This window comes from Haliaeetus albicilla, chromosome Z (genome assembly GCF_947461875.1).
Source record: "Haliaeetus albicilla chromosome Z, bHalAlb1.1, whole genome shotgun sequence".
In the NCBI taxonomy this organism is placed as follows: domain Eukaryota; kingdom Metazoa; phylum Chordata; class Aves; order Accipitriformes; family Accipitridae; genus Haliaeetus; species Haliaeetus albicilla.
In genome coordinates, this window is record NC_091516.1 from 70822223 (window position 1) to 70836782 (window position 14560).

Sequence of the window (14560 nt, forward strand, 5' to 3'; positions counted from 1 at the left end):
GCAGAGGTTTCGTAAAAGGATGGACGCTTTTTACTAAACTAAGTATTTCTTATATTATTTTACTATACTAGGTGTTTCCATTTTTAGAGTATTTTACTAAACATATTCAAATGGCATATAAGAAATTTTCTTGTTGAATACTTCTTTCAAAAATTGTCCTTCATTTGATCAGCTTTCTGGGAATAGCGTTGTCCCGCGCTTAATCCTTGCTTCAGTTCTACAGCCCGGCTCGTTGCCTTCCACAGAAAAAATGCCGATCTTAAAGGGCGAAGCCTCGCACTACGACGCGGACCTGCACAACCTGCTCTGCTGCTGCCAGTGCGCGGACGTGGCGTTCTACCCCGAAGACCTCAGCACGGTGGTGGAGGCTCACAAGATCATCCTCTGCTCCGTCAGCCACCTCTTCATGCTGCTCTTCGAGGTGAAGACCCCCGCCGACATCCGCGACGCCTCCATCGTGCGGACGGCGCGGAGCCTCTTTGCCGTGGAGGCGGGGGACCCCTCACCCCCGGCCCCCCGCGGCATCCCACCCTGCGTCCCGCCGGTGAGGGTGGTGGTGAAGGACTCTGTCTTCTGCTCTTGTCTCCCAGACATCCTCCACTTCATTTATTCAGGTACCCTCCCCAGGAACGGGTCCGGCTACTCATTTCTCGTACAGCTGATGTCTCCTGAAAAAAGCCCTTCGCCTAGATTTAGTAAAAATTAAATTAGTTGTCATTCCAGATCTAGCGAACCTAAATCAAGCACCATATTTTACTGAACAAAGTCCATAAGCTAACGCCAATGATATTCAAATGTTTGCCAAAAAAATCTAGAGTTTGAGACGGTTTCAGATCCCAGGCTTTTGAAATACTTAAAATTGTTGCATGTGGACGAGAGCTCGGGGTTACTTAAGAAAACTCAAGTGATTTCTCTTCTGGATGTGTTGCTGCTGAAGAGAAAACAGTGATAACTGGCTGGAGTGCAGGGGGCTCTGATTTACTGCATGAGTTTTGCTACCAGTTCGGTACAGGCAGGGACCACACCTGCCTAATCCCAGCTGTCATTAAAACAGCACTGACACTTTAACTTTTCAAATGTTGCTTAAGAATCCTTAGGTGACAGAGAACTATTTTTTTTTCTGGAAGTACCTGATACCTGTTTGTTCTTTATAAAATATTTTGCAAGCTGTCAGCACATAAGAATATATATTTGATATTTGTTGAGAGAATTAGTAGGCTTTTTAATGATGCATTCTGATTTTAACTGTAACTTTAAAAAAAGCCCCAAATAATTATAATGTTAGAGCTGCATCTATAAAGAAGCTTAGCCAATACCCGTAGAGTGATACCTGCCTGATGTATGAAAAGGATTTCTGCCTTAGTAGCTGAGACGTGAATACTGGCTTGTGAAGACACAAGGGAGACACTTTCAGTTAGAGTTTGTACATTGAAAACATCCCTTTCAGTTCTTTCCAAACCAGTCTAAAACATAAAGAACAGATGCAGAAGTTTTTTAGTGTGAATGGATTTATTTTTATTTTTTTTTTATTTATTAGTGACATGAATAGGGGATTAAGCCTGGAATTTCAGCAGCATCTGAGCGCAGCGTCTTCATCTGTTACCATTTACAACTTTGTGTCTGCTGCCTTTTGTGCACTAATTTTACTTTTTAATTTTGTCTGTGACAACCAAAGAGGTGGGAAACTTTGTACGGTTTTAGGTGAAACTCTGCTGTAAGTCACAGCTTCCAACCTGAAGGCCACTGCCAAAAGTCATCGCACCGTTTGGTGCCTCTGAGAGGTGACGAGGACTTTTGAAGACACTTGAGGCACAGGCTAAGAGATAAGATCATGAGGCGGTATCGTTGTTTTCAGCTTTTCAGGACTATGACGTTATCCCCACAGGGTTATAAACACCATCCATATTGTGAACATAGGAGCTGATAGAGCTGAAGACGCTGTTTCAGCTTTATCTGCAGCAGAGTGCCTTCAGGGCTACGCTGACTTGTGCTTTACCTTGAGCTTTATCTGCCCCTGACTCCCCCTTGCTGCATGGCCCTGGGGATCAGAGCTGAAAGTTGTTACCAAAAAAGCCCCATGGTGTCTTTGACACTTACTCCAGTGAAGTGTATGAAGATAAACTATGTTTGTTTTAACGCTGGCCAACAGTTTTCATTTTTTCCAAGGAAGCTATTGAGAGATCTGAGAGACTATCATGGCTTTGACTCTGTACACAAGAAAAAAAGAAATTCTACTGCAAACCTTGTGCTGTTTTTAGTTACCAGTACTCAGAATATAATTGTGCATGAAGCTTTTCTGGTTCAGACACCTACAAAGCAATGCAACCAGCAGTATGAGCAGAAGCTAAAAAACTTCCACAAATATTGAAACATTCAGGATTATTTTTTTTCTGCTTATCTACCTGCAATATGTAATGATTGAACTGGGAGGAATTCAGAAGTTAATTTTGAAAGCAAGAGAGATGCCCAAGTCTTTGTATTCTTGTAAAAGTACCATGGAAGTTTGATTGTCCAAGAATTGTATCTCGCCCTTCCTAAGCACAAAGCACAAAGATCTGGCTGATTTATGCACCAAAAAAAAATTGTTTCTGCAGGATCTGTTTGGCATTGATATCGTCTTTTCTCTGCCTGCTAAGTCCTGTGCCTTGTTGATTTATAATCCAACTTTACCTGCTCTTGTGGCAGGTGCTTTCCAGTGGGAACGATTAGAAGAGGATATAAAAAAGAAGTTGAAGGATCCAGAAAAAACTGAACATGTGCTTGAGAAAGTTAAATGTATCCTGAAAACTCCAGGGAAGGTACATCTAACTCTCTTGGGGTAACTCTTAGTATTAGTTACTTAAGTTCTTGGGAAATAGACAAGGTTTCCTTGTCAGTCTTTGTTTTAAAACTCACTTTGTCTTACACAGCTTTTATTGCTTTATCAGTGGGTTGTTCACAGGCATTTACAAAACAGAAAAACAGAGATACTGATGTAATGTGCAGAATTAGTGTAATGGATAAAAAGCACACAAGTAGGTATCCGAAAAGGATTAGTCATATTCACAGCTTTGCACATTGTCTAACAATATGATTATGTGTTGCTAATTCTCATGTAATAGAGGCTGCCCAGGAGAGCTTTGCTTTCCTGAATATGTGCCAAAAGTTATGCTTCTGCAGTAGATCAGGAGAGGTGGTTTCTTTTATAAATGTTGTGGTGCGGAAATCTGTCTGTAACTCGATATATTTAATTGAGCAGATGACTTCACAGTAAAATGTAATTTATGTCACATTATTATGCTAATAAAATGTTACGGTATAGAATTAGTTTTAACAGCCTTTTGCTACCCAGTAAATCTTATACATTCCCTGATACTATAGAACTTGCACAAAGTGTTTCTGTCAATTTAAATGGGAAATGATCTTGGACTGTCTTGAGATAATGTAATATAAAGATCAAAAACTTACTTAGCAGTTTTAAGCTTCTGATCGCTCGGTTGTAGCCTTGCCAGTCCTGAGTGTCAGAGCTGAAATATTCATAGGGTTGGACTTACAAAGTCCCAAAAGCTTTTAAGATAATAAGCCTGATTTGTTGTTGTTGTTTCTTTGGGGTTTTTTTTGTTTTTTTTAAATGCCTTTGGGGTACTTTTATTTCATACTTAAAAGTTTTTCTTCAAAGTCATAGAAATGAATTGTCATTTTTCCTGATAAAATTAAAAATTAATTACTAAATTAGATAAGATTTTAACCATAAATTCAACCTTATCTGAATTTCACTTACCACAATCTAGCAATATGATGTTGATGTTGTTCCTTTTAGTAGCTTGAGATTCCATTTTTAAAGTAAAAAAAACAAAATTGAAAACTAACTGGAAGTACTAGTTTTTGGAGGGTCTTGACACTAACATGCCCAGATTATTGTAAGAGAAGTCTGTGCTTCAGCCTGTAAGCTCCCTCTGCCTCTGTGGAGGCAATATCATGGCAATATCAAGAAACGGACAACTTTTAGCTGCCTTGCATCTGTATGCGGCATTGTGCCAGGGGATGGATCTGTGTCCATCAGTGCTCCCCCCAGAGCCCTCAAACTTTGTGTTACTGCAGCCTTGGGCCTCAACAGGGCATTTATGAAAAGGTGTGGAGTCCAGAAAATCTGTGATGCAGTCAAACTTGCCCAGAGGTGCTGGATGGGGGAGTTTTGTCACAGGTCGGAGAGTACCAAGGCAAGAGCTGGGGTGTGACTGTAGGAGACAGAGATGCCTTGGAGCATTGCTGCACTGTGGGAAATAGGAAAATAAACAATAAAGGTGACTGCAGAGGATTGCATGTGCGAGAGGCATGGCTGAATAGCATTAGCAAAAGAACATAAAGTAGACAGCAGAAGAATGTTGTTTAGTTTCCCTGCATAAATGATGTCTTGTAATCTTTTATTCTGTGGGCAACTGTACATGACAGTGTTCTATTAATAATTTATTTTGCAGGTAAGCACTGTAAAGGACTGCAGATCTCACCAGATAAAACGGCTGTATAATACTTCTCTCAGGCTGTTCTTTAATACGCCTGTCCTAGCTGATGTCATCTTCAAAATACAAGGTAGGGTACCCCTGCTCCTGTTGACATACTCACCACTGCACCTCCAGCAATTATCCTCTCTGCAGGAGAGTGGGAAATGGAGGTGACTGTATTTTCTGTTGTGTCACAACTAGGAAAATGTATATGCTTTGCTATCACCGTGGAAAGCAGTTTTAGCTTAGAACTAACGCTTGTCCTTATGGATGCTTTACAGCAGTGTCCACTGTCATAACCCGACTGCCCTGAGGGGTTATGCGTCGGTAAAGGTTGAGGCTGTCGGGCAGGTCTGGGTCACAACAGTGCCCAGATCCCTCCCTGGCTGCCTTACTTCCACCCATCTGGTTTTTAAAGCGGGTCCCTGTACAATGCCAGACCAATGTCCACAGGATAATGTTTGCAAATGGGAGACAAAAGAACCGTACCCATTGAGCTCCAGTAGGGAGAGAGTTAAACCAGCCAAACATCAGGATTACTAACGTATGTATACTTTATTAAGCATCTAAATACTCGCTAATGCTTCCTACCTTAGATCTGCCAGATCTAACTCCATTCAAATAATGGTGGATAAAAGCCGTTATGAACTCCGTGTTGATAAGAGCGATGATAATACAGATATCGCTCATGGTTACAATGGAGGCGACTGGCAATGTCATCCAGTCGAGCGTCCCTGGCCGGGAGGACGTCACCACGTCAGTGAGATCCTCAGCTGGCTCTGTCCTCAGGTCAGCTCTCGGAGAGAAGCTTTACCTCCGCGCAATTACTTGCAGCTGTGATGCGAAAGCAAACCACAAACCACAGGCGGGCTTCCATCAAAGAGTGGTGCAGCTCTCTGTCTTGCCCGCGGTGGCAAGGTGCTCGTGGTTTTGTGTCAGCAACGTTTGCAAGGAGAAGGGGGGTTCGGTCACCACATCCACTCTCAACGTGGTTTATCTGGGCTAAGCCTGTACGGATGCCATCTGCCTGCCATGGCAGGCTTTGTGCCTCTCTGATTCACGCGCATCCCTCACAGGATTAGCAAAACAAAGGAAAGGCTCCTGCAGTGGCATAGCACCAAAGTAGCAAGGCTAAACCAGGGACTGCATCACAGGGGATGGTGATTTTATTTTAAAACCTATTTATCTCACTCATGTTCTCACCTCCACAAGCACTGGGACATATCCGAGGGCTCTTCCCAGCATCAGACCTCGGAGAGGCATGGACTCTGGTGGCCACAGCTATGCTCGTTGCCCTCAGGGGAAAGACCAGAGATGCTGGTTATTGTCCCTCTCAGGCTGGTGCTGGCTGTGGATGTGCCTTTCTCTGCCCTCCAGAAGGTGACAGGGGCTGACGTCCTGCTCCTGTGCCACCTTAGGCTTTATTCACTGCCCTTCTTCCCCCAGTGTGGACATCCCTAGAAATGGACGTAGATGTGCTGGGGTTTTGATGACCTGCTAATCTAGGTGCCATCAACATCTGCTGGGTTTTACCGCCCTTCTAGATGCTCCCGTACTGATCTTCATGTTTCTGTCACAGGTCTCTGCAACTTCTCTATGATAGGTGACTCCTTATGAAAGCAACCTTCAACCTTGCGGGTGCCTAGGTTAGATGTCCCTATTGCTTAACCTGACAAGTGTGAAAAGAAATATCTAAATTATTGTGGGGACTTTTCTTTTAAAAAGTCTCTTGAGATGATGGTAATTACCGACTCCTCTTTGTGGCCAGGATTAAAAAGATATGAGGGAGCAGAGGCTGACTTGTCTGTTAAAGACATACAGAAACCATCATCTGTTCCCATCTTGTCTGCAGAGAATGTGCTTGGGTACACCAACATAGCTGCAGTGTCAAAGGTGATTTTTTCTGGAAAATAAATATATCCACCCTTAAAAATAAAGATACAAGGGGGAAAAAAAGTGTTGCATGCTTTTGTGAGAATAAGGATGAGATGGTTTTTAAATGCTAATGATTTTCTCAATTTGTCCACACCCACCCTTCATGCAGAAATGTTTTTTTAGGACTAGACAATTGTTTAATTATTTTCAGCTCTAAGTCTCGGAGTGTGCTGTTATTTATCTATTGGATAGTGTTACTTTTAAACACTTCAGTCATGTTCAGTGAAGTGGAGGCCTTCTAAGAAAATATGAGCTTTAAAATCAAGATCTCTCTGGGTATGTAAAATCATCATTGATTTTTATCTCGTGTCCTGCAGGTGCAACTGTACCAGCCCACAGAGCAGTTCTGGTAGCTCGCTGTGAGGTAATGGCAGCTATGTTTAATGGTAATTATCTAGAAGCAAATAGTGTTCTGGTTCCAGTGTATGGGGTTTCCAAAGACACTTTCCTCTCCTTTCTAGAGTACCTTTATACCGACTCCTGCTGCCCAGGTAAGAAAATTTTAAAATACACGTGTTTCTGTTACTCATTTTTCTGCAGTGGGGCATTGATAGGGAGTAAAGTAGCAGCATTTATTTCATTGAAAAATGCCAGTCTTGTAATGTAGAACGTCTCAAGAAAGAGAACTAGTTCATATTGTGCAATAAAGAAAGAAATCACTCTTATTCAAGTAAATTCAACAGCAGGCAGAACAAATACCACTAATAAAGCTGTATTTGTTTTGTGCTGAAACAGCAAGACTCAAAAAACTGTGGAACTGCATTTCTGGTCCGTTACAATGTTTGGAGTTTTTGCTCTACATCACAGTAATACTGCTTTCTAATCTTAATTCTGGGGTTTATTTCAAAATTGTCATTTTGTTGAGCATATATTTTGCTAAGTTTAATACAAGCAAGGTTAAATTGCAGGAATATCTTATTTGTACATGTGAATGCCTTATTTGTATGTAAAACCAGAATAAAAGTATGTCAATTGGCGTATTTGGCAAGAAAAATTGAGCTAGAGTATTTGTTGTGTCTTAACCTTTGTCTTTTTTAGTGGGAAGAAAATCTACACGCTAAATAAGAAATAGGGTTTAAATACGGATAACTTTCCTTTGATATAATGAAAGAATGATGTTGTGATATGTATTTTTGCTTCTTTTCAAATAATTCTACCTCATTCTTAGGTTTTACATATGTTTCTCTTTTTCAGTCCGCCTAACTTTTCCTTGCCCATCAGTTTATATATGCAAACACCATACCATATTTTTTTTCAAAAATAGAGTTGCTCCATCTTCTTTTTGGCCTTTTTGCTGTATTTTCTTGTACATGTATTGCAGATGTTCTTTTTTGAAAGGAAAGCTAGATCCTCTTATTAGTCATCACTTACTTTAAATAGACCAGCAGCACTTGACTTGCCATCTTCAAGATGCGGGATTTTGATAACAATTTATGACACTTTCCTCCTAAAAAGTACTAACTTCTCTTTTCCTGTTAAGTAGTTTATCAGCAAAAAGTGAGCAATGTAGCAAAGTTATGATGATAGTGATGAAAGGGAAATAAGGTGATCAACAGCGGTTTGAGTTTGTGTCCACTGTTTAAAAGGTGACCGGGTGAAAAGTGGCTTTGATCATCTTGTCAAAAAGGCAAATTACATGTAACTTATGTTTTCTTGTTTTTCAGCCAGTATTCTGCAAGCTATGTCTCTCTTGATCTGTGCAGAGATGTACCAAGTAATGAGACTCCAGCATATTTGTGAGCTTTACATTATCACGCAGCTGCAGAGCATGCCTAGCCGCGAACTGGCATCCACAAGTCTCAGTATTGTTAGCTTGCTCAAAAAAGCCAAGGTACGCGTTGTGTGTAGCAACTAAGAATATACATGTCGACTCTGATTAGTGGGGTTGGTTTCGCTGATAAGACTTTTACTGCCTTAATGATTTCCCTGCCCAAGGACAAACACCGATCCACAATCTGTTGATGAGGGCTATCTAGCGGCACAAGGCTGGCTAAAATACGGCCTTCAGCCTTTTATTGCAGAATGCGCTGCCGAACGATGATCTCTGCGAATTCCTTCGTCATGGACACGTTGCGGCAGTTCAGCTTAATTGCAGCTTCTGCCAGAAAAGATGTGTTTCAGGCAAGTGAAGAAGCACTACTTGCCCTTTCACTCAAAAAGAAATTGTATGACACGCAAGTGGCAAAGGAGATCTAACCTGATAGAATATTGAGGGAAATACATACGAAGCAGGAAAAGAAAAGGCTAGTGGCTGACGAGAGAGAGAAAGAGAGACAGTAAAGAGAGATTTGGAAAAAAGAAGAGGAAAATAAAACCTGAATCGTTTACAAGTCTCAGGCAGGATATTGTCTTGAACAAACAGGATTTCGTGGCGAGAGACAACAAAACCAGCGTGCCATGCTCCTTACCTTCCTTTTTCTCCAATTCTGCTTCTCTGCAGAAGACAAAAATTTCCAAGATTCATGACCAAAGGAGGACCAGGGGTTAGGTCACACCCCCGGGAGAGGGAGTTTTATCATTCGTTCTTCGGTCTCCGTCTGTTTACATGTTTCCATCTATGACTTTTCCTTCGTTACCTCCTGCAGTCAAAACTTTTTGTAGTAAACTGCTCTGTATGTTGACAGGGGAAATCTGAAATATTTTGACAAGCAAGGCGTAGCTGTCTTGTAGACACGATAGCATTAAGTGTTGTTTGTGTTTCCTTTCTTCTCGCAGTTTCACAATTCTGATTGCCTTTCGACTTGGCTGCTTCATTTCATTGCCACGAACTACCTCATCTTCAGTCAAAAGCCTGAATTTCAAGATCTTTCAGGTAACCTATCAATTACTTCTACGACAAGACATGTTTCTCAGTTCTGCTTAAATCCGAAGCGAGGTACTGGACAGTACTACTTCTGCACGAGAAGGCGATGGGGACTTCTTTAGGCCACACAGTCTAGTCCAGTCCAGAGTCTGTTTGAGCTGGGTGCTGCACCACCCTACCGTGGGACCAGCATGCGACACGTGAAGAGCAGCATAGCCCGCAACTGCATCCCCTTGTCTTTTGGTTCCTGTACCGATGGCCAGGTTCCCACCCACAACTGAAGCAACTGGGACAGTTTGGTCACCTTTCGTCAGCCCCTCCACCTGATGTATATAATTTTTGTTTAGTTTGTACGCTTGAATCGAGGTAATGAGTCACGTCCAATACCAGCTCTTCAAGGGCTGGGGTTTTCTTTGAAGAAAGTAGGAACCTTGCAGTACTCGCCAGCAGATGTCAAGAAATCAAATAACTAATGCCCATTCAAGTAAATAAACCCAGGTTCTTCCAGGGAACTGATATTTATTTTCCCAAACAGTACATCTGATTCCCGACATGTAACTGTAGAAAGTTTTCCTCGTTGCCTATGGGAGTTTTCACTGCCCTGATGATGGTGGTCCTGATGGGTGCATCTCTTTGACTCGTAGTTCATATTCAGACCATTGGTGTGGGGCCAGGGTATTCCAGAAGGGGATGTTTCGTATGAGCGAGCCAAAGCTCTGCTTGTCCAAAGTACGTTAAAGGTCTTCTTTGGCATTTGCAAGGCTCGTACGTGTATTTGTGATGACGGACAACTTTGTAATCATTATGAGCAAAGGAAGGAGAGCTCGGTCCTCCCTGCTTTCTTTGGACCTGGAATTTGTCTTCCAGTGGCCCATCTGCGCCTCTTCTGCACTGCCCATTTGGTATAGCCAGGACTGGATTAAACGTGGGAGAGCAGGGCACCCGTGCTGGCAGGTGTCACCCACCCACCCGTGGGTTCGGTCCACAGCGGACTTGCTTTGCTTCCCTTCCTGCTGGTTGAGGTGACAGGGTGTGTTTGAAAGCACTCTGTGGCATCTTCTCGCTACAGGGCTTCGGTCTCAACCACCCCGAGGTTCTTCTGAAGCTGCAGGAATCAGGTTGTCCCTTCTGTTTGGTGAAGGTGGGAGCTGCCTCTGGCTTCCCCTTGGTGAGGCAGGAGAGCAGAGAGACCCTTCTGACTTAGCGTCCCCGCAGGGCTCGATCTAGGCACATCTACTTACCCGTTTTCCAGTTCCCCAGTGGGTTATCGGTTTGGCAATCTAGCTTATTAATCGTTTCTTTTTCTGCTGTGGAAAGCAACAGTGATAGCACTTGTGTCTCCATGTTGCAGTTATCCTGATGGATAGCAGGCTCCATATGAGCCTGTCGTGAAACTTAGGCGGGGATGCTGCTGATAAGCATCGCTTATCAGCACCTGTCAGCGTGTGCTCTGACAGCACCCGAGTAACTCGGGGATGAGCTGTACAGTGTCACCACGCCAAATGTTTGCTCTGCCATCACCTGGAGTTTCCTCAGTGCTTTCACCACTCACGGAGCACCCAGGGCTGCTGCAGAGCAGTACTAAAGCTGTTGGCCGTCAGATGAGATTTCTGAAGTCTCCGGTGGGTGACTGATGCCAGGGTGGCTCTTTTGGAGCCAAGCTCATGGGGGCTCACTTGAAGGAAAAGGGTACCATGCCAGGGGACTGGTATCCTTTGAGATTTGGTGTCCACACGCCCACAGCCTGTCCTTTGCTTTTCTCCTTCCTCTGTGTCATAGAAAGATAGAGTGGTTTGAGTTGGAAGGGACCTTAAAGATCATCTCATTCCAACCCCCCTGCCATGGGCAGGGACACCTTCCACTAGACCAGGTTGCTCAAAGCCCCATTCAACCTGGTCTTGAACTCTTCCAGGGATGGGACATCCACAACCTCTCTGGGCAACCTGTTCCAGTGCTTCACCACCCTCACAGTGAAGAACTCCTTCCTTACATCTTATCTAAATCTACCCTCTTTTAGCTGAGAGCCATTATCCCTTGTCCTATCATTAAATGCCCTTGTAAAAACTCCCTCCCCATCTTTCTTGCAGGGCCCCTTTAGGTCCTGGGAGGCTGCTCTAAGGTCTCCCAGGAGCCTTCTCTTCTCCAGGCTGAACAACCCCAACTCTTTCAGCCTGTCTTCATAGGAGAGGTGCTCCAGCCCCCTTATCATCTTTGTGTCCCTCCTCTGGACTCAGTCCAACAGGTCCATGTCCTTCTTCTGTTGGGGGTCCCAGAGCTGACTGCAGTTCTGTAGGTGGGGTCTCACAAGAGCAGAGTAGAGGGGCAGAATCCCCTCCCTCAATGTGCTAGCCATGCTTCTTTTGATGTAGCCCAGGATACAGTTGGCTTTCTGGGCTGCAAGCACACATTGCCGGGTCATGCCGATCTTCTAGTCAACTAACACCCCCAAGTCCTTCTCCACAGGGCTGTTCTCAATCTGTTCTCCACCCAGCCTGTGTTTGTGCTTGGGATTGTCCCAACCCATGTGCAGGACCTTGCACTTGGCCTTGTTGAACTTCATGAGGTTCGCACAGGCCCACCTCTCAAGCCTGTCAAGGTCCCTCTGGATGGCGTCCCTTCCCTCCAGTGTGTTGACTGCACCACACAGCTTGGTGTCATCAGCAAACTTGCTGAGGGTGCCCTCAATCCCACTGTCCATGTCACTAGCAAAGATGTTAAACAGCGCTGGTCCCAATACTGACCCCTGTGGAACGTCACTTGTCACTGTTCTCCACAACTTTTTGAGTGTCATGATCCAGCCAATTCCTTACCCACTGAGTGGTCCATCTGTCACATCCATGTGTCTCCAATTTAGCAACAAGGATGTCTTGTGGGACACTGTCAAATGCAGTTTGCACAAGTCCAGGAGGATGACATCAGTTGCTCTTTCCTTATCCACCAGTGCTGTAACCCCATTGTACAAGGCCACCAAATTTGTCAGGCACCATTTGCCCTTAGTGGAGCCATGTTGGCTGTCACCAGTCACCTCCTCATTTTCCATGTGCCATAGCATAGTTTCCAGGAGGATCTGCTCCATGGTCTTGCCAGGCACAGAGGTGAGACTGACTGGCCTGTAGTTCCCCGGGTCTTCCTTTTTTCCCCTTTTCAAAAATGGGGGTTATGTTTCCCCCTTTCCAGTCAGTTGGAACTTCCCCAGACTGCCACAACTTCTCAAATATGATGGATAGTGGCTTAGCCACTTCATCCACCAGTTGCCTCAGGACCCACAGATGCATTTCATCAGGCCCCATGGATTTGTGCACCTTCAGGTTCCTTAGATGGTCTTGAACCTGATCTTCTCCTACACTGGGCAGTTCTTCATTCTTCCAGTCCCTCCCTTTGCCTCCTGCGTATTGGGTGGTGTGGCTGGAGCACTTGCTGGTGAAGACTGAGGCAAAAAAGTCACTGAGTACCTCAGCCTTCTCCATATCCCAGGTAATCAGGTCTCCTGTCTCCTTCTGGGGAGGGCCCACATTTTCCCTAGTCTTCCTTTCATCACCAACATACCTATAGAAGCTTTTCTCATTGCCCTTGATGTCCCTGGCCAGATTTAATTTTATCAGGCTTTAGCTTTCCTAACCTGATCCCTGGCTGCTCGGACAGTTTCTCCGTATTCCTCCCAGGCTACCTGTCCTTGCTTCCACCCTTTGTAGGCTTCCTTTCTGTGTTTGAGTTTGTCCAGGAGCTCCTTGTTCATCCACACAGGCCTCCTGGCATTTTTGCCTGACTTCGTCTTTGTTGGGATGCATCGCTCCTGAGCATGAAGGAGGTGAGCCTTGAATATTAACCAGCTTCCTTGGGCCCCTCTTCTCTCTAGGGCGTTATCCCATGGTACTCTACCAAGCAGGTCCCTGAAGAGGCCAAAGTCTGCTCTCCTGAAGTCCATGGTAGCAAGCTTGCTGTGCGGCCTCCTCGCTGCCTTAAGGGTCTTGATCTCTACCATTCGATGGTCAAGCAGCCAAGGCTGCCCTTGAGCTTCACATTTCCCACCAGCCCTGCCTTTTTGGTGAGAAGAAGGTCCAGTATAGAAGCTCTCCTTGTTGGCCCTTCCATCACTTGGAGAAGGAAGTTGTCATCAATGCATTCCAGGAACCTCCTGGATTGCTTATGCCAACAGATACCGAGGTGGCTGAAGTCTCCCATGAGGACCAGGGCTTGTGAACGTGAGGTTGCTCCTATGTGTCTATAGAGGGCCTCATCTGCTCAGTCTTGCTGGTCCAGTGGCCTGGAGCAGTCCCTTCCACATGATTCACTGAGCAGGGAGGGGGTACGCTCTGCTGCATCGAACTTGCACTGAGGCAGCTGGAGGATAGAAAGAGGAGCACACAGGGAAATAGCAGTGGATGCGAAGAAACTGTTCTGCCCTTGCTCGCCAGGGCAGTAGCACTCTCAGTCACATCCAGATGGGACCACGCTTCCCAGACAGCAGCAGTTACAGGTAGTTGGCCTTTCTTACTCCGGACACCATGACACAGCATCACCTCAAGGTTCAGCAGAGCAATGCGGCAGGAGGCAGCAGCTCTCTAGTGACTTTCCGACAGCTAGAGATCTTCAGAAGCAGCCCTGCATTTTGCATGAGGCAAGTGGGAAGGTGCTGCCTGTTATTAATGCAATTTCCCTGACCTCAGCCCTCCCCAAGCAGCAGGTCTCTGCTGTGTGTTGGTCTCTGTCCACCTCGGCTGGAGCCTCTAAGAGGACTGGGCAACCACTGCTGCAGGCTGACTTGGGAAAATCCAGGGGAGGGGGATGAAAATGCGAATTTCTGCAAAGGCAAATGGGATTCATCTAAATAATACAGCTAAAAACTCCATTACATGATTTCATCAGTGACAGAGAACATGTGCAATGAGAGACAAAAGTCTTGCTCCGTTCTTAATTGCTCTTCTTACCTTGTTTTTTGTAATGATCTTGAGACAAAGTATTGGCATAGGGATTGAAATACCCTCCTTTATAGTGTTGCAGCATAGAGAAATCCTCGCTGTTGATTACCATGTCTGGTTATCTTCTAAGGATGAAGAATATTCATCTTTAGGATAATCTCTCTGGTCTCTTTAATAACTATGGCATTTATTTTGTTAAGTAACTTATTTATTGCTAACTTAATAGCAAGGGAACATCATGTGGTAGCTCTTAAGTCTGCACTATAGTAAAATCTAGGCAAAATGGACAGCACTTATCTGTATTCTTCTAGTTGTATTTGTATCCTTCATGGTTTTTAACCTATTTTAAAAGACTTTTTGCAGCCTGTGCACTTGTGCTGTATGTTTGGGTATTACATTTAATTCCTTTATTGCTTTGTTTA

General features: G+C 44.5%; 1 protein-coding gene across 1 annotated transcript in view; it reads left to right on the forward strand.

The window, feature by feature from the left end:
• Positions 1 to 14560, forward strand: part of RHOBTB3 (Rho related BTB domain containing 3) — a 33226-nt gene that overhangs the window by 14894 nt on the left and 3772 nt on the right. Inside the window, exons 6-11 of the mRNA XM_069777592.1 lie at positions 246 to 614; positions 2686 to 2798; positions 4458 to 4569; positions 6734 to 6907; positions 8081 to 8247; positions 9132 to 9228. Of these exons, the coding sequence (XP_069633693.1) occupies positions 246 to 614; positions 2686 to 2798; positions 4458 to 4569; positions 6734 to 6907; positions 8081 to 8247; positions 9132 to 9228 (1032 nt within the window). The remainder of the gene's footprint in view (positions 1 to 245; positions 615 to 2685; positions 2799 to 4457; positions 4570 to 6733; positions 6908 to 8080; positions 8248 to 9131; positions 9229 to 14560) is intronic.